Source organism: Chinchilla lanigera, unplaced genomic scaffold (assembly GCF_000276665.1).
Source record: "Chinchilla lanigera isolate Chin_1 unplaced genomic scaffold, ChiLan1.0 scaffold00001, whole genome shotgun sequence".
In the NCBI taxonomy this organism is placed as follows: Eukaryota; Metazoa; Chordata; class Mammalia; order Rodentia; family Chinchillidae; genus Chinchilla; species Chinchilla lanigera.
This window is the reverse complement of record NW_004955402.1, coordinates 47,366,233-47,385,925: the sequence shown is the minus strand read 5'-3', so window position 1 is coordinate 47,385,925 and position 19,693 is coordinate 47,366,233. Positions and strand designations below refer to the sequence as shown.

Here is a 19,693-nt window from a genome sequence, read left to right as displayed (position 1 = left end):
AAGGAAAGTCCATCAGAATCACAGCAGACTTCTCAACACACACCTTCAAATCAAGGATAGCTTGGAGTGATGTATTTCAAGTACTAAAAGAAAACAAACTCCTACCCAGACTGATGTACTTTGCAAAATTACCTTTCAAAGTTGATGGAGAAATAAGATACTTTCATGACAAAGAATATCTGAAGAAATTCATGACCACTAAACCAGTACTCCAAAATGTTGTCAAAGATATTCTAGAAATGGATAATGAAAACTACAAGTCCATGAATCTCAACAGAATGAATTAATCCAGCAAAGAAAGCAACTAAAAAGAGCAGAAACAGAGGGAATCAATAACAGAGAAATAATATGACAAGCAGAAGGCAGTACATATCAGTTATAACCATCAATGCAATAGTGTTAATTCATCAATCAAAAGAAACAGATTGGCAGAATGGATCAAGAAGCAAGATCCAACAAAATGCTGCAAGAAACACATTTAACTCAAAAATAAATTCAGATACTGAAAGTCAAAGGATAGAAAACAATACTCCATGCAACAGAAACCTGGGGGGGGAAAAAAACGCAGTAGCTATTCTATTTGCAGAGTGAACTTCAAGCCAACACTAATGAAGAAAGACAAAGAAAGTCATACCATTCTTATTAAGGAAACAATTCAAGAGGAAGAGATAACGATCATAAGTATATAAGAACCAAATACCAGTGTACCCCCTATATAAAACAAATATTAAGGGATATGAGAAATTAAATAAGCAATAATAAAATTGTAATGGGGAAACTCAATACCTCACTGTCACAAATGAACAGATCAACTAGCCAAAAAAGATCAACACAGAAATATCAGAATGGAACCAAATTTTTGAATGAAGGGATTTAGTAACTGTCTACAGCTACTCCACACCACAACATCAGAATACACATTCTTCTCAGCTACACATAAGACATTCTCCAAAATAGACCGCATACTAGCTCATGGAATATGCTGAAGTAAATGCAAAGGAATTGAAATTATTCCATACATATTATCAGGCCATGGTGCAATGAAATTGGAACTCAATAGCAAAAGAAACCACAAAAAATTCATAAACACATGGAAATTAAATAACACCAGTAAGCCACAGATGAAATTAAAGAAAAAATCAGACAGTTTTTACAGTTAAATGATAATGCCAATACAACATACCAAACCTTAAGGGATACAATGAGTGCAGTCTTAGGAGAGAAATTTATAGCTCCGAACTCCCACATCAGAAAATCAGAGCAAGCTCAAATAAGTAACATAATGTTGAAGCTCAAGCTTCTAGAAAAAGAAGAGCAAGTCAAGCCCAAAGCTCATACATGGGAGGAAATGATAAAGATTAGAGCAAAAATTAATGAATGGAGACTAAGAAAACAATGCAAAGAATCAACCACTAGAAGTGTTGATTCTTTGAAAGATTAAATAAAATTGACAAACCGCTAGCCAACCTTATCAAAAAATAGGAAAGAAAATTCTCAAATCCATGCAGTTATGATTGAAAAGGGTGAAATTATAACAGGTCCTGCAGAAGTCCAGAAGACCCTCAATACCTCCCTCAAGAACTCCATCTTCTAATAAGATGGAAAATACAGAAGAAATTGAAAGATTCTTAGATATACATAAATTACCAAAGCTGAATTAAGAAGACAGATTCTAAATATACTGATATCAGTCAATGAAATTAATGATATAAATAAAAACCTACCAACAAAGAGCCCAGGTCTTGATGGATTCACTGCTGAATTCTAGAAGAAATTTAGAGAAGTCCTAATGCTGCTGCTTCTAGAACTCTGTAATGAAATTTAAAGGGAAGAAATACTCCCAAACTCATTCTTGGAAATAAGCATTACTCTGTTGCCAGAATCAAAGAAGGATCCAACCAGGAAAGCAAATTACAGGCCAGCTTCCATAAAGAACACTGACACAAAATTCCTCACTAAAATACTGGCAAACAGAATGGATCAAATCATCAAGAAAATTACACTCCATGAGCAACTAGGATTCATCTCAGGGATTTAGGGATGGTTTGATATATGCAACTCAATAAATATATCATATTAATGGAATCAAGGACACACCACATGAACATCTCAATAAATGCAGAAAAGGCATTTGACAAAGTTTAACAACCATCCATGATTAAAAAAAAAAAAAAGAAAAACTACAGAAAATTGGAATTGGATGGTCTTTATCACAATCTGGTAAATGCCATCTATGACAAAAAAAACAGCCAATGTCACACAAAATGATCAAAAACTGCAAGCTTTCATTCTAAAATCAGAAACAAGACAAAGGGGCCCAGGATATAGCTCAGTGGCATAAGCTCCTGCCTGGCAAGCGCAAGGTCTTGAGTTTGATTCCTGGTACAAAAAAAAAAAACAAAACAGAAACAAGACAAAGATGTTCACTATCGCCACTCTTATTCAGTACAGTTCTGGAAACACTAGCCAGGACAATTACACAAGAGAAATAAATAAAAAGAATAAGGATACAAAAGTAAAAAGTTAAATTATCATTATTTGCAGGTGACATTATGCTCCACATAGAAGATTCCAAAAATTCCACCAAAGGACTAGGAGATTTTATAACCAATTCAGTAGTGTAGCTATATACAACATCAACACTCAAATATCAGGTGGCATTCCTATACACAAATAACAAATTCACTGGAAAGAGAAATCAGAGAAACCACAATAGCATCCAAAAAAAATGTAATAGTTAGTGATCAGCCTAAGGAAGGAAGTAACAGACCTTACACTGAAAACCACGGTACTCTGAAAAAGATCAAAGAGAATATCACAAAATGGAAGGATATCCCTTATTATTGGGTAAGAAGAACCAATATAGAGAAAATGGCCGTACACTCAAAATTGTTATACAGATTTAAAGTAATCTCAATCAAAATACTGATAGCATACTTCACATAACCAAAGAAAACAATCCTAAAATTTATTTGGAACCAGAAGAGACCTGGAACAGTAAAAGTAATTCTGAGAAATAAAGACCAGGCAACAAGTATCACACTCCATGACTTGAAGTTATACTACAAAGCTACTGTGATGAAAATAGCATGGTGTTCGCAAAAAAAAAAAAAAAAAAAAAAAAAAAAAAAAAAAAAAAAAAAAAAAAACCCAGACCCAAGGATCACTGGAATAGATCAGAAGATGTGGAAACAACTCCAAACACTCTCAGGCACCTTATTTTTGACAATGGGGTAAAACACCTTCACTGGAAGAAAAATAAATTCTTTAATAAATGGTGCTAGAAACCTGGCTTTCCACACATGAAAGACTAAAACTAGAACCATATCTCTGACCATGCCCTAAATGAAATCAAAATGCACCAAAGGTCTAAGTATTAAAACAGAAAACTAAATCTGATGGAAGATAAAATAGGTAGAAATCTTAAAGACATTGGTGTAGGCACAGATTTTATGAACACAACCCCTATCACATAGGAAATGTCACAAAGAATCAACAACTGAGATCTCATCATCTTAAAAACCTTTTATGCAGAAAAGAAACCAGCAACAGGATGGACAGAGCATCCACAGAGTGGGAAATATTTTTACCAGCTGTTCCTCAGACAAAGGACTAATATCTAGAATATATAAAGAACTGTAAAAAATCAGATTTAAAGGCCAAATCCAAAAATGGGCACCTGAAATGAGTAGATACTTCTCAAGTGAAGAAGTAGAAATAGTGAATAAATATATGAATAAGTGGTCAACATCACTGATCATTCAAGAGATGAAATTAAAACAGCACTGAGTTTCCATTTCATTCCAGAAATAATGTTGGTTATCAAGAAATCAACCCACAACAAATGCTAGCAGGGCTTGGGGGAAAAGGAACCCTTCTCCACTGTTTCAGGGAGTATAAACTGCTGCAACCACTATGGAAATCAGTGTGGATACTCCTCAAAAACTAAAACTAAAGGTTCTATTTCACCCAACTATTCTCTTTCTTGGTATCTTCCTAAAACAATTAAAACAATCATACCACAGTTATATATGCACATCCATGTTTATATCAGCACAGTTTGTAATAACTAAATCTTGGAAACAGCCCAAATGTCCATCAACCAATGAATGGATAAAGAGGGCATGGTTTTTCTATACTATTCCATAAAGAAGGATAAGCTAGAGATATTTCTAGATAATTGAGTGTATCCTGAGAACATAACTCTTCAGTGAAATAAATTAGACACACGTGTTCAAACATCACATGGCTTCTCTGCCGTGAGAAACCAAAAGGTTAAGTAAGGACCAAAATATATAAGAGATATTGGGAAATAGGAAGAAAGTATTCAAGTGGGAAGGGGAACAAGGGAATGGAAGAGGAAAGAAAGGAAGGGGAAAGAAAAAGAAGTATGAAATGAAAGCAAAGCCTTTGTAAATAAGGAGGGGAAGAAGGGTTGAAGGGAGGCGAGGGAGAGGAGAGTAAAGAAGAATGAAGATATTTCATGTACAGGTACAAATGCCATGTGATGAATGCTATCATGTATATATCAAAAGTACCAATAAAACTAATGTTTTAAAATAAATAGAAGTAAAGATAAACAAGTGAAATTAATTTTATTTTTATATTTTATACAACCCAGCATACCTACCATATCATTTCAGCATATCATTACAGTAAATATTAATTGCATATTACATGATAAAAAGTGTAGACTTTTAAGTATTTCAAAAAATAATGATTTTACACACATTTCTCTTCCTTTTGTGGAGGGAATCAAACTCAGGACCTCATGTTTGCCAGGCAGGCATTGTGCCTCTGAGCTGCATTCCCAGCCCTTACACTCATTTCGTATACTAAGTTCTTGAGTGTTTATTTTATACCTACTGAATATTTCAATTTGACCCAAGTACATTTCCAGAGCTTAATAGCCACTTGAATAATTATCATATTCAGTAGCTCAGAACTAGAGCAACTCTCATCCAGGTAAACTAGCAGGCTTACATAAAAGGGGGCATCCCCGCATTGTTTCTAATAGAAAGGGAGAAAGGAAGGGAGGGAGGGAGTCAAACAGGCAGGCAGGATCCATCAATATGATAAATGGATAATCAGATGTGAAAATGGATTAAATAGGGATACAGATATCCACCTAAAATACAACACACTGTTGAACCAAAAATAGCTGTGTTGAAAAAACAGTGGCTAAAAACAGATGCTGTATGTAATGAAGTCACGAGTATATGGGAACAATGCACACCTGACTCAGGACAGTGGAATCGCCTTTCAGAAGAAGAAATGTACTCAGAAAAGACATTAGAAAAGGTATCAAGGAGTTTTGTTTCTTACACTGGGAGAAGGAATTAAAATGTGCTCACTTCATTGCTCCTTATACCTTTTGCATGTATGTCTAGAGATCTTATCAATTTTTAAAAGCAAGTTCAAAATACTTTGAATGCGTATGATAATCAAATCCCACACGTCAAGCCTTTCCCTGGATAAATCACTTTAATCATCAGTTTCTTCATCTATTAATGAGGAGATTGGAGTAGATGGCCTCTAAGATCTGTTCCAGACTTAGTAACTTTTTAGTCAGTAATTCTTCTCTTTTTTATACCTCTTCAGCTCCCTTTCCCCACAAAAAAAACACGATGTTGGAGCTGGAACAGAGCCAGCTCCCAGGGTTGTACAGAATGTGGCTGTCAAGGCTGAAATCCAGCTCTGACCGGGCATCAAGGCTTTATCTGAAGACAAGGGCATCTATCTTAGGAAATTTGCCTTTCTCAAGTTTGCACAGAGAATCTGTGCGAATTTACATGCTTGGGAGGAAAAGCACTTTGGATCAAATGCGTGCCTCAATTGAGCGTACATGGCAAAAGCTACCTGACTCAGTTCTGCTGAGCAAACCCCAGAAAGAAGCCTGACATTCAATGTAGCCTTTTAGGACTATGAAATGACCAGCTGGACTATTTGAGCTACAACTTTATGAGGGCAAAGAACTGGACTGTAACTACTATCAGAACAATTGTGCTCTTCCTGTGAACTCTGACCACTCCTGATTCCTGACCTAATAGACTTGACTCCTCTGTTAGAGAGGACTCAGTGATGAGTACTAGAGTGCTAGAGGTGGAGGAGACTCCAGGAGATCAATAATGCTGTGCTAATATTTTTTAATAAGATATCAGCAAAGGACCAAAGTATGAATTGAATTTAGTGATATTACCTACTACCACCACCAATGAATGAGTTATCAGTGTTCCAGTTGCTCCTACTAGACATCTTATGAAGGACCAAAGAAGAAAAACAATTTCCCCAAAGAAACCTAGGTCTTAAACTACAGAACGAAGACTTGAACCTAAATCTGTTTTAAAACCCAACACTATTCACTTGGCTGTGACGACCTTTCAATCATCCAGGCTTCAGAGTAGTTAACATTCATTAAAGTCTGTTCTTAATATTAAGGGCTTGTTATTATTACTTAATCCTAGTGCTGTCATTTGCAAGTGGTTTCCCCCACAGGTTTTGTGCTAGATCAGTGGTCCCCAGTACAAGGCCATTAGCAGGTAATACAGCATTTAGGTACTAGTGGGAGACAATTAGGCCACTGGAGGCCCTGCCCTCAGAGATTAATGCTAGTCTTCAGGGTGAGTTAGTTCTTGAGAATGGGTTGTTATAAAGCAAGGCCAGCCCACAAGCTTGGCCTCTTTTGCACATGGCAGGATCTCTTTTCTTTTTATCCAATGCATAGTAACATATCCAAGGGAACTCTCACTAGAAGCCAAACAGATGGAGCAACCCAACAATGGACTTTCAGCCTCCAGAACTGTGAGCTAAATAAATATTTTTATATAAAAATTACCCAGCCTGAGATATTCTGTTAGAGCAACAGAAAGTGAACTGATATATTTAGCAGTATTACCAGGGTACAGTAATTATTACTGCTTAAGAACTACTGTGAAGTATTACATCCTTCCTGCTTTTCTCAGTCCTTTTCTCCAGTGAGTTCACACCTAAAAAGTAATCATACTAAAGGCTGTAAAAAATATGCCCCCACCTTTTTTTCTTCACCCTTTGTTCTGGAACCTTCTGTATCTTTTTCAAGGTGGAACACCTGGTAGGGAGAAAGTATTGTTTCACTGATTAGAGCACAAAAAAACTGCATGGAGTCAGTCAGGGAAAAGTGGACTCCTGTTAAAAAAAAATCTCAGTAATACATAGGTAACATTGTCTCCTTGGAAAATCATGAAAAGACCTGGGCTGTCCATTGATCTCTTCAGAGGAGCCTATATCCATTGATGTGTTCACCGCTGATGTGTCATTTATATTCAGTGGGGATTATAGCACCTCTCCCAGGAGTTACTGCTTTTCATGCTCGGTCTTTAATTAGAAGAGTAATGGCGTTGTAAGAGTCTGCTCACTCAAAAGAAATTTCCCCCACTCAAACAAATTTCAAGCAGATGGCATAATGTTATTTGAAAAGGCAAAAGGATTTCCCTGAAAGACCTGAAATTTCTTCATGACTTCATAGTCCTTATTTCTTGTGCTGCACTTCAAGATGAGCATATTTTTGATGTAATGCTAGAGGGCTGGCCCTCAGAAACAAGCCTGTGCGCGGGCAGCAAAGAAGCCGCCTACCTTCTGTAACTGGGAGGTGGTGGCTCCTCGGGTCACCAGGGAGAGCATGCCAACTGCAGTTGACATACCAACAGGAGAAAACAAGATGTTGCCATCATGTATTTTCTTCAACTCTTTGAAAAGATTAAACCCAAAGTGAGTATTTGCTGCGATGAGTGAATCCATGATGATTTTATTGAGATCTAAAACAGTGACAAAAACAATCAACACTGAACATTTGGATTGGACTGCTTTGTGTCACAGGAACTCTTCCTGCACTGACCCAGAAAATGGGATTGTACTTCCCAATCAAAGGTCACTGCTGTCTGCTTTTCACTCATTTCTTACCTTCTCTTGAAGGAGACACAAGTTAGCTAGAGTTGGGCATATTCCAATTGTTCTTAGTTCTTGTTTCCCCAGGGAGTGGGGTTAACATGATAATGGTTTTATTCTGTCATTCCTTGTGTGAACCTGCCTGCCTCTGCCTCCCTCTGCCTATTCCTCATGATAAGCCTTCTCTGGCAAAACTAGTCTTTATCCTGTTGATGGTCAGCTTTTCCATCTTCTCAGCCTGTGACAAGGCAAGACCCTGAAGGCATAGGTGTCCCATAGGCCTCCAGGAAGAACAATGTTCAAATTTAGCCTTAGTAATAATAAAGTTAATAGCTATACCCTTATCTGATGCTACTTCTAAATTCACTCAAAATCCAGTTTAAACAGTAGCCAGATAGCTATTTCTCTTAAGTCCTAAACCTTAACACTGTGATAATTTGATCCTAAGCTAAATTTTCCTTTAAAGAGAATTAAATATCACTAGTCATGGATTATTAAGTAAGGTGTTTATCTGTGATTTTCTATATTATTTCAACTTTGTTCCATGTGCTAATATTATGTTTATTATCTCACAAAGAATAATTTTAAGAGCAATTAATATTTGCCAAAATAAACAGGTAGACCATAAACATGTTTTATATTTTCTGCGTCAGAGCTATTTTATAACTACTCTAGAAAGGCTATAAAAAAGAATCCCCAAACAAAAACAGAATTAACGCAGAGTAAAATATTTGTAAATTCATATATTGTGGATGATTCTGCTGTCCTGGGCTAATCCCCGCTAAGGCATCTTTCATCTACATCCTACATCTGCTGTTACAGCTTCAGTTTCAGCCCTGGATCCCTTACAGTGACACCTTGAAGGTTCACTCAAAAATGAAATGAATTAAATAAAACCCCCTTAAGGAAAGCCAATGCACAGTAAGAGTACTTCTTTCAAATAACAAACATCTATGTTTTCAAAATACAAGAGTCTTAAGTTGTAGCTGAAGAGAGAACATACCTGGCTCTTGATGAGGGAGGCAGCTAAGTGAGAAACTAGCACACCTGTGTAAAATGAGTAGCCGAGGTCCTTAATTTATAGCTCTCTGCCTCTGCCTCTCCCTAGTCATTATAATTTGCATCTCCAATGAAACAGCACTGGGTTTCTCAATGATAATTTCCTAATAAAAGTAGCAGACAATGTTTATGACAAAACTGAAGATTCAGTTCCTTATATTTTCATTAATAGCCATGAAGTCATTCCCTTGAAGTTGTCAGCAATTGTATTTCAAGTGTAGCTCAAATAGTATGCACTTTAAATATACAAGAAGCAAGGTTAAATTCCAATTTCTCCAAAATCCTTTAGAAATTCTTTTTGGGAGTCTCAGCATGAAAAGGTCAAAATTAACCAGAGAACAAAACAGGACTGAAAGCGGAAGCCCATACCAGGACTACAGGGTAGAATTAAAATGACCAAGTCAAATGAACTCACGGGGAAAGGGCGGGTTGGAAAACCTTCATCCCTGATAATATCAAGAATCCTCTGGAATAGCTTGTTTAGAGTAAGGGTTTTACACCCTGGATACACATTAAAATCTCCTGAGAAACTTTTAAAAACTCTGTGCCCAATACTTACCCTAAACTATCTGAATCAGCATCTCTAGGGTGAAATCAGGCGTCAGAATTTTTATCACCCCAGGTAATTAGGATGTGCAGCCAAGGTTGGAAACCACTGGTTTTCATAGGCTCCATTTAATTCATCTGCAGACATGAATGAAATGCATACTTTACTTACCACTGACATCTAGAGTTTTGTCCTGACAGGCCATTGTCTTTACTAAGACTCATTTGGCAGTTGCATTATTTTGGAATGTCAAATGCATAGAAGAAAAGGAAAGTAAACTGGCTTGTTAGAAAAGAACCAGAAAAAGGAGTAATAAGAGTTTGGGCAGGCAGCTTTATGCAAAAATGCATGCATAGGTGTACACACACACACACACACACACACACACACACACACAAGGTCACTCTTGTTCTCAAGTATTCTGTCCATTAAGAAATCTCTTATTTTAATTCATTCAATGAATATTTATTGAGTCTCCTGTGTACCAGACAGAGTACTAAGCATAGCAACTTATAAACACACAACAACCTGGTTCCAGGAAAACATTAGCAAAGTTGCAGGAAACCTAGAAGAAAATTACACTTCCAGAGTCCAGTTTTTCCTGCCAGCCCTGGAACATTTGTACTGAAACTACTAGTTCATTAAAATAAAGAGCACCTACATTAGTCTCGAGCTTAGTGTTCACAAAGGTTATAAAGGCTTTGTCATTGTTGTAAGCCATACCTCCCAGAAAAATATCTTCTTTTCCCTTCCCCTGAACACAAGCTTCTTTAAAGGTTTGGCTCCTATAGGAACCTGTCTCACTACTCACAATTTACTTTTCTAAAAAAATGTTTTGACTATAGCCCTTTAAGCAACTCAAAGTAATACCTAATTAGCTTCATGTTTTAAATGTCACTGAGAAATGTACAAACTGAGTAAGGTTCAGAAAGAATTAGCTTTTTATTATGGAGTTAACCATGACTGCCAGTGAAATGCCTTTAAAAGTGACATAAGATCCTTGAGTTCATTATAATACTTCATATTTTAATATACCTGTCAATTTATGTCTCCCAAGTCCTTTTCCTGTGGTCCCTCAACACTCTGTGTCAGTGTGTAGCTATTTTCACATGCCTTCTGCTTTTCTCTGAAGCCTTTCCTCTACCACCTGTTTTCACAGACAAAACCGACTTTTGCTGAGAATCACTGCATTCCACAGTCTTCTCTAGAACAGCCACTCATACTTTGGGATCCGACAACAAGTTTTTCATTCCTATTCTCCACCCTACACTTGCTTCTTTCAAGTCTTTCTCTCTCCACCTTTCTTTTAGCCTTTTTTTCAGTCACCTCCAGTGTTCCCTTTTGGAGACTAGAGGCTCTGTGCGTCCCAAACCGCAGGACCCTCTGATGCTCTGCACAAGTGCCCTTGTCCACCTTAGCTGCTACGACCACCCTGTACATCTCCAAATCTTTCACTTTACTGGTCTTCATCTTCGTTTTCCTAGGCAACTCTCTCACACAGAAATACATTGACCATTATCATCACCAAGAACTGCTCCTACTGTAAACTGCTGCATGCCAAAGTATTTCCATCTGGATACCTACTCCCGCTCTCATTCCCTCTAAGCCTGATTTCCACTGCCTTCACAACCCCCAGTCCTTGGTCTTCTCCTTATTCTTCTATTTCATAAGTCCTCATTTCAAAGCTGTTTCAGTGGAAGGAAAGAGGTTGCTGATTAAGAGCCATAAAAATAGCTCCTGTGCTTACATGGGTGGAGAAAACTAATTAAACCCTGAAGAAGGGCATTGATGGATTCACCATCCTCTCCCATAACTCATAGTTTGGTAAACCTCAGCGTGTGCTACTGTTGCTGGCTTGTAATGAGCTTCTTCCTCAAACTTATACTGTAATCCATCTCGCCAATGTCTCAAACACATTTCTTTCCCGGCCTGCGCGTCTAACATCCGGTTGCTGTTTTGGCTGATAATTCATTCACAGCTGTTTTCTGGGATCAGTGATTCAGCTAAATGGGATCCCTCTGTCTGGAGTCTGCATACCACTCTACAGCCCACCCAGGGCACACCTGGATGTGACTCACTAGCACAAAGGTATAAAAAGGCAGCCACCTAGCATCAGGTAAGGCCCTCTTTGTAGTATGATTTATGCTCTAGGCCTCCTCTACAGGATCAGACAGAAGCCAATCTCCAGCTGAAAGCAGATGATTAATTAACATTTCTCCTTGTCCCACCCCGCCTCTCTAAAAGAAGCACACCCTCCCCTCAAAAACAAAAAAAAAAACTGAACAAAAATTATTGCCTATGTCTTAGTTTCTAGAATACCTGACTTCAGGCAAAAGTATTTCATATCTACTCAAACATTCTCAACATTTTCACTTCCCAACTATTCTTTAATAATTCTTGCAAATATCCTCCTCTAATTTTAATCACTTTATCAAAATCTGTGAAAAAAATTCTCTTCAAAGTTAAATTGGAGCTCTTTAGAGTTAATATATTACGTGCAAAATTTGTCATTTTTGTATTGAGCAAGCGTATCATCTTACGTATCCTTCAATAGATGTAAGTAGAAAGAGAGATAAAAACCCATTTCTCTCTTTGCAATCAAAAATGTAGGTAATGAAAATGAAATATGACATTAAGAATTTCTGGAATATAAGTGATATGCATAAATTTTTAATTATATATGTAATAATGATCAAGATAAAAATCTTGAGTAATCAAGATAATATTTTCTTCAAATAATTTAGGATTGATGCATTGAATCTAGGAACAATTGTAACACTCATATACTATTTGGTCAACAAACATTAATTACACACTTACCAAAAAATAAAGCTATATGCACTATCACTGCATCTATTCAGAACTGAGTCAGAGAGCCCCACAAATGCAATAGGACAATTAATTAATTTGTTGGCTTATTACTGGAAAGATAAACAGTTCAAAGGAAAAAATAAAATTATCATCCACAAAGGAAAAAAGACTTGCATTAGGACAACTTAAAGAGTTCAAGATTGCCTAATGCAAAACCATATAAAAATAAAATATTTTAATATACTGTCAAAATGCATTAGAATTATTTAAACATGCAATGTAAGAGTAGCAAAAAGCTATGTAAGGTAACGTATATGTTACTTAGCTAAACTGAATCGTTCCATATCTACATATGTATGTATGTACACATGGAGCAAATCATCATGTTTCACCCAATAAATGCATACAATTTATACCAATTACGAAAGCAAGTAATTAAAAGCTTCACATACCTAGTAAATGTGAAAAGTGTATAAGTCTTTGAAAGGAAAAGGTTGGGTGTGATTCAGAGAAATTAAGAAGACTAAGTGGAAGAATATGGTTTAGAAGAAGCCTCATTATTATAAAGATACCAATTCTCTCAAATTTGATCACCTTAATCTTAGTTAAAATTTCAGGTTTCTTTGTTCAAAAACTTGGCCAACTTATTCCAAATTTATAGAAAATAGCAAAGGGCTAAGAGTAGCCAAACCCCTTGAAGAAGAAGGAGAAGACAAGTTCTATCTAGTAGCAAGACTTATTATGAAATGATAATTAAGTCATCTGATTTTGGCAAAGAATAAGCTGAAACAAAGGTCCAGAAGAATTTCAATACATACTTGTACATTTCAGTTTTTAAATGCTGAGGCCATTGGATAGAAAATAAATATTTTCTATTGTACTACCTTACACCATACATATCTAAAATTTCATTCTAGATGGAATATGGAGTTAAATGGAATATGCAAAAGAAATTTCAATAATACTAGAGATTATAAATGTTGCTACATAACATTTGAACATTTTTATTAATAAAAATGTATATATACATACACATATATCCCATCAGCTGGCATTTCCACCTCAGATACATACCCAGTATTAGCATATACTTATTGGAACCAAGAAACGTGCAAAAAAGAACAGACAAATCCTGGAAACCCAAATGTATATCAACAATAATTATACATAAATTGATCGTGGTATAGTCACATAATGAATCATTACCCGATAATTACAGTGACTGAAATAAGCTACAGCCAACAAACAAAATAAGTGAATTTCACAAAAGGTTTTGAAAAAAGAAGCCAAGTGGAAAAGAATGTATACTATGTAATTCTACTTATATAAATTTCAAAAGCAGCAAAAACAAAGTTATAATGCTAGAAGTCAGCATGCTGGTTATATTTTCAAAAGGAGGAAGAAAGCAATAATTGGGAAAAGATTGAAGGTGGAGGTTTTGGAGTGACAACAGTGTGCTATCTCCTAACATGGTGGTATTTGCATGGGCATCAATTTTGTGATACCTTATCAAGCTATATGTTTACATTTTACACCTATTTATATATTAGCTTTACTACTTGTAAAAATTATTGTTAAACTTACATACATTTCATGGTTTTGATTTTCTCATGAATAGAATTTGGATTTTTTTCATTTATTATTTCATTCAATAAATATTTTTGAGCATCTACTCTGTGTTTAAGATCTTAGTTGAAGAAATGAAATACAGCAATGAATCTACTGCATTTTAAAAATTCTTTTTGTCATTAAATTCACATTCTATTAAGGAGGTGCATACAATAAATAAATGATAGCAAGATAATGTGAAATAGAACTATGTGGTATAAATTTCAGTACTGCATTTGTAAGTAATTATTACTGCAATACAAGATAACTTCTGTCGGAGATGTATAACTAACCACTTTAATGGATTTTTGATTAATATTTAGCTTATTTGCATGGGTTTTCTAAAGGAGATCATAAAATCTCTGAACAATGTCTTAGCATCTTTTTCTGGTACTTATTCTTCTTACAGAACTGTACTTTTGTATAATAAAAGTCACTTAATTTCAAATATTCATGAACATATCAAGATCAACAAGCAGAATTAAGGCATAAATTTTTTGGTTTAATACTTTGCTGGGGACTGAATAAACTCAGGGCTTCACACATGCTAGGCAAGAATTTTTTTTAAAGAGAAAAATAACTAACAAAACAACAATGAAGACAAAAACAAAAATGATACATGACCAAAAACAAAAGGCTAGGAATTAACAATAGTTGCTACATTACATACTGTTATCATTTCACCAGAGCTACACTTTCATCTCCTAGGCAGTGTTTGATTTGAAATGTGCACTTAACTACGCCAACAGAAGAGGGCAGTCTTGAACCAAGAAAACAGAATGTGGCACCCAGGTAAGAGATTTTGGAACAACTGGATAACCATTTGGAAGTAGATGAAACACATATTTCCTCTCCTATGCCAGTATAAACTCCAGTTGGATCAGACATCTAACTTAAAAAGTAAACCATAGAGATCAGTGGTTGGTGAGCCGTTGGCATCAGTGTTGCTTTCCTTTTAAAATGAAAAATGTTAAAGTGTGAGTTGTGTCTTTTCTAAACTAAAACCCCAGTGTTCAGGTTTAAAGGCAGTGTTGGCACGTTGAGACAAATGAGTGAGTTCTGAGTTACAGTTTGGGCACTCACTCGGCTCCAAAAGCCTCACCCTCACTGATACAGATAATGGAGGAAAGCACACCCCAATTCCCTTACAAACCGGAAGTGGGGAAAACGTGACCTCAGATCTACAAGCACTGCAAAATTGATAAATTCAACTTATAAAAATACAGTTTTTAGAATAGTTGAATAATCACAGTAATTATATAAATCAAAAAAATGTTAAAGCTGAGTGTGGTGGTTCATGCCTGTAACCCCAGCACTAGAGAGACTGAAGCAAAAGGATTACGGTGAGTTTGAGGCCAGTCTCGACTGCATGGTGAGACCTGTCTCAACCCCACCCCCACAAAAAAAGACAAACTTAGAAAAGGGCTTTGTCAATTCTACTACAATGGGTGAATCCTTTTAACATGTAAAGAATGCTTAAAATTATGGGGAAAAAACACAAATATGGCACCTTCAAAAAACACAACAAATATGAATAGATATGATATGGGAAAAGAGAAATAAAATGACATTATGATGATATGCTCAAAATGAGGATATTTTAAATTAAATCTTTGCTAGTATATATTTTCTTATCTCACAGTTTAGCATACATCTGAGGCTTTATAATGTTGTATTGATGGGATTTTAAGGAAATAGATACAGATATTGCTAATAAATACATATATTACTAATGGAAGGACTGTAGTATAATATTTAAAATAGGGACTTAGAAATAACTAACGAAATTACATGCAGAATTATAATATGATCCAGCAATTCTACCTAAAATGTATCTTTAGATATCCCGTACCTCCACAAATACAAACCACGTCCCTTTTCTCTTGCCTAAATTGTCCAGTCTTTACTCATGTTTTAATCACACTTCCAATATTTTAAAAGATTTGTTCCTCATAATTTAACACATTTGACTTTTTATTTTCACCTTACTTGGATTCATGAACTATGTTCTCTTTTCTGATGTTCAGGGGGAAAACATGCAAGTTATGTGGTTTTCCTAGTTTCTTGCTTACTAAAGAATGAAAATCTTGATATTTCTCTGAGCACTTTCTTTTTGAATTATTAATATATAGAAAAGGCGTGCTTAAGCTTTTTCAATATTTTATAAATTTTTGTTTTTAAACTTGTACCTCATATTTTGAAATTATGCTGAGTGATATTTTATATTTGATGAACAGCATCTTTTATCAAATTGAATTATTTCTCTCTCTCTCTCTCTCTCTCTCTCTCTCTCTCTCTGATGGTTTTGGACTTCACTTAGATTCTTTTCTGATATCACTGCTATACTTGCTTTTTTCTCATTAGTATTTATCTTTTTTCTGCCATTGCTTTAATATTTTTATTCTTGTTGTTTTTATTTTATTAGTAATTATTTACAGTAAATAATGATCTCATATATCTTGGAAAGTTGGCACATATACATAACACACTCTCATTTCTTCTCACTCATTCCTAAATCCCTTTCCCATTCACAGAGGATCTATTCCCAGCTTCATAATATCCATCTTTGTTTAGCTTTTTAAATTATTTATACTTTGTATTTCTCTTCTAAAAGAAGCCATGAGATATTTATGTTTCTGTGATTAATTCACTTAACATTATGCCCTCAAAATATATCCATTTTCCAATAAATGACTCACATTTATCATTTTTATGGCTAGGGATACTCCACTGTGCATATACCACATTTTCTTTATCTATTCTTCTACTGATGGACATAAAGTCCTCTTCCAAGATATTTTTGCTGTTAGTTGTGCTGCTATAAACACAGGTATGTACATATCACTGTAATATGATATCATTGACTCTTTCAGGAAAATACTTAAAAGAATAGTTGGGTCAAATGAAACCGCTATTTTTAATTTTTTGAAGAATGTCAATACTGATTTCCTTCTACAAATATTGTAGAAGGGCTCCTTTTGCCCCTTAGGCTCATCAGTAATTGTTATTACTTGATTTCTTGATGATAGCCATTCTTTCGGGTATATGATAGAATCTCAGTGTTGTTTTAATTTGTATATCTCACATGGTCCCTCATGTTGAACATTTTGTCATGTATTTACTAGCCATTTGTACTTCTGAACAGTGTCTATTCATTTAAATCACTTTTCTTTTTGGTTGAGTTTTTTGGGGGGATCTAATTATTTGAGTTTTTATGTATTATAGATATTAGTCTTCTGTCACAGTAATAGTTGCTATTTGGCTACAATCTGTAGCCAAATTGTAGTGTGGCTCTTGGTTTCTGTTTTAATGCTTAAATATTTGATCCATTTTGATTTTACTTTAATACATGATGACAGATATGGGTAAAGACCAATGTTCTATGTAGGTGTGATCGTTTTTCACAGCACCATTTATTAAAGAGGTGATTTTTCCTCCAATACATGCTTTGTGACCTTTGCCAAAGGTCATATGACTGAATGCACCTGGAGTGTGTCTACAGCCTCCATTCTATTCCATGGATCTGTATGTCTGTTTTTATGACAGTGCCATGCTGCTTTTATCACTGTAGCTTTGTAATATAAGTTGAAATCTGGGATTGTGATGGCTTCTGCCTTATTCTTGCCCAGCCAGGATTGCTTTGCTCGTCTGAGTCTCCTCTTGTTCCATACAAACTTTAGGATTGTATTTTTCTAATTTTTTGGTATTTTGATTGTGATTGCATTTTATTGTATCTATATATTATTTTAGTAATATGTCCAATTTGACATCCTGAAGTGGGAATTCTTTCCATTTTTTAATCTCCCTTTGAATCTATTTTTTTTAGAACAGTATTGTTTTCATTATAGAGGACTTTCATTTCCACAGTTACATTAATTCCTAAGTATTTAATTTTTCTCAATGTTGTTGTGAATGTTGTTGCTTTCCTAATTTCTTTCTCAGTGGGTTTATTGTTGGTGCACAGTATTGATTTCTCTGTGTTGATTTTGTACCCTGCCACACTACTGAATTTGATTATTGCGTTTTGGAGTATTTTGGTGAAATTTTTAGGGGTCTTCCTTAGTAAAAAGATTTATATGATCTGAAAAGAATCCAGAGAAACCAAAGGATCATATTGTCTGTGTATACATACAGTTTAACCTCTTGCTTTCTTATATGTATCCTTTTTATTTCATTCTCTTGCCTGATTTCTCTGGCTAAAGTTATCAGGACTGTAATGAGCATGAGTAGTGAAAGTGCACATACTTTTCTTGTTTTCTGATTTAGAGAGAAAGCTTTCAGTTTTTCCCCATCTAATATCATGTTGGCAACACATTTGTCATAAATGCCTTTTATTGAATTGAGATAAGGTCTTATGATAAGTTAGTGATGGTTTAATTTTATATCTCAATTTAGCTGGCCTAAGAAATGTCCAGAGAGCTGGTAAAAAATTATCTCTGGGTGCATCTGTGAGGATGTTTCAGGGAGAGACTAACATTTAAATCAGTAGATTCAGTAAGAGATTAACATTTAAATTAGTAGATTCAGTAAGATCCTCTCACCAATGCAGTAGGCCCACATAGAAGAAGGCAGAAAAGGGGAAAATTTACTCCCTCTGCTTTGGTTGGGATTCTTATTCTCTCCAGCCTTCAGACAATGCTCATCTGTGATTCTGGGTCTCAGGCTTTTGGACTTAGACTGGGTCTTAAATTATTGACACTCATTCTGTGGGACCTCTCATTTCAAGTGGGAGTTAATACCATCACACACATACCCTGATTCTCAGTCCTTTGAGCTCAGACTGAATGACACCCCAGGTTACCAGTTCTTCAGCTTGCAGATGGCAGTTGGCAGATTGCAGATCCTGGGACAGCTCAGCTTCCACATTCACATGAGGCGAGTCCTCAGAATAAATCTCTTTCTATCAAATATTTGTCTGTATAATCTATATCATATTGATTCTGTTTCTCTGAAGAACATGAATACAAATGCTCTCCAATAAGTAGGTTATAATAGAATTTTTGTCATTTCAATGCAGTCTGTCTTTTAACTGACCACTATAACTCATCACACTTCTTGAAACTTGTCATATTTGTACTTACATATCATGTTAATGGATGTTTTATATACACCATGCTTGATTGTGTTTATTCTTCTCTTTTTCACACTTCTTCAATTTAATCAAGTTTTTTATTGTGTTTCCCTGATGATACTGAAAATTATGCAATTTATCTCAGTTCTTCAGTGGGTTATCCATACATTTAACACAAAAATTTTCCATTTATGGATCATCTTTATTGTTATTGCTGTTGTTGTTTTAATTAACTTTATTGGTACACTTTAGACGTATGTAATGATCACACCCATTGTAGAGAATCTGTACCTGTACATCATACATCATGATTCTTCTTTTTCTCCATTTGCATCTCTCCCCTTCAACCTCTCTTCCTCCTCTTTATTTACAACAGCTTTGTTTCCATTTTTCCTTCTATTCTCTTTTTTATCATTTCCCCTCCTTCCTCTCCTTCTCTTTTGTTCCCCTTCCCATTTGAACATGTCCTTTGCATTTCCCAACAACGATTATATACTTTAGTCCTTATTTAACCTTTCTGTTTTGCACCAGAGAAACCACGCAATATTTGAACATGTGTGTCCAATTTGTTTCACTTAAGAATATATTTTCAAGGTGCATTCATTAACCTAGAAATGTCTCAAGCTTATCCTTCTTTATGGCAGGATATAAATCCACTGTATAAAAAGACAATA

At 35.3% G+C, this 19,693-nt stretch overlaps 1 protein-coding gene across 1 annotated transcript in view; it reads right to left on the bottom strand.

Moving 5' to 3' along the window:
* The window catches only part of Serpinb13 (serpin peptidase inhibitor, clade B (ovalbumin), member 13), an 18,295-nt gene extending 9,342 nt beyond the window's left edge, over nucleotides 1–8,953 (bottom strand). Inside the window, exons 1-3 of the mRNA XM_005373031.2 lie at nucleotides 8,927–8,953; nucleotides 7,612–7,793; nucleotides 7,031–7,087 (exon numbers count right to left, since the gene is read on the bottom strand). Of these exons, the coding sequence (XP_005373088.1) occupies nucleotides 7,031–7,087; nucleotides 7,612–7,776 (222 nt within the window). The 5' untranslated portion in view covers nucleotides 7,777–7,793; nucleotides 8,927–8,953. The remainder of the gene's footprint in view (nucleotides 1–7,030; nucleotides 7,088–7,611; nucleotides 7,794–8,926) is intronic.
* Nucleotides 8,954–19,693: the final 10,740 nt, after the last annotated feature.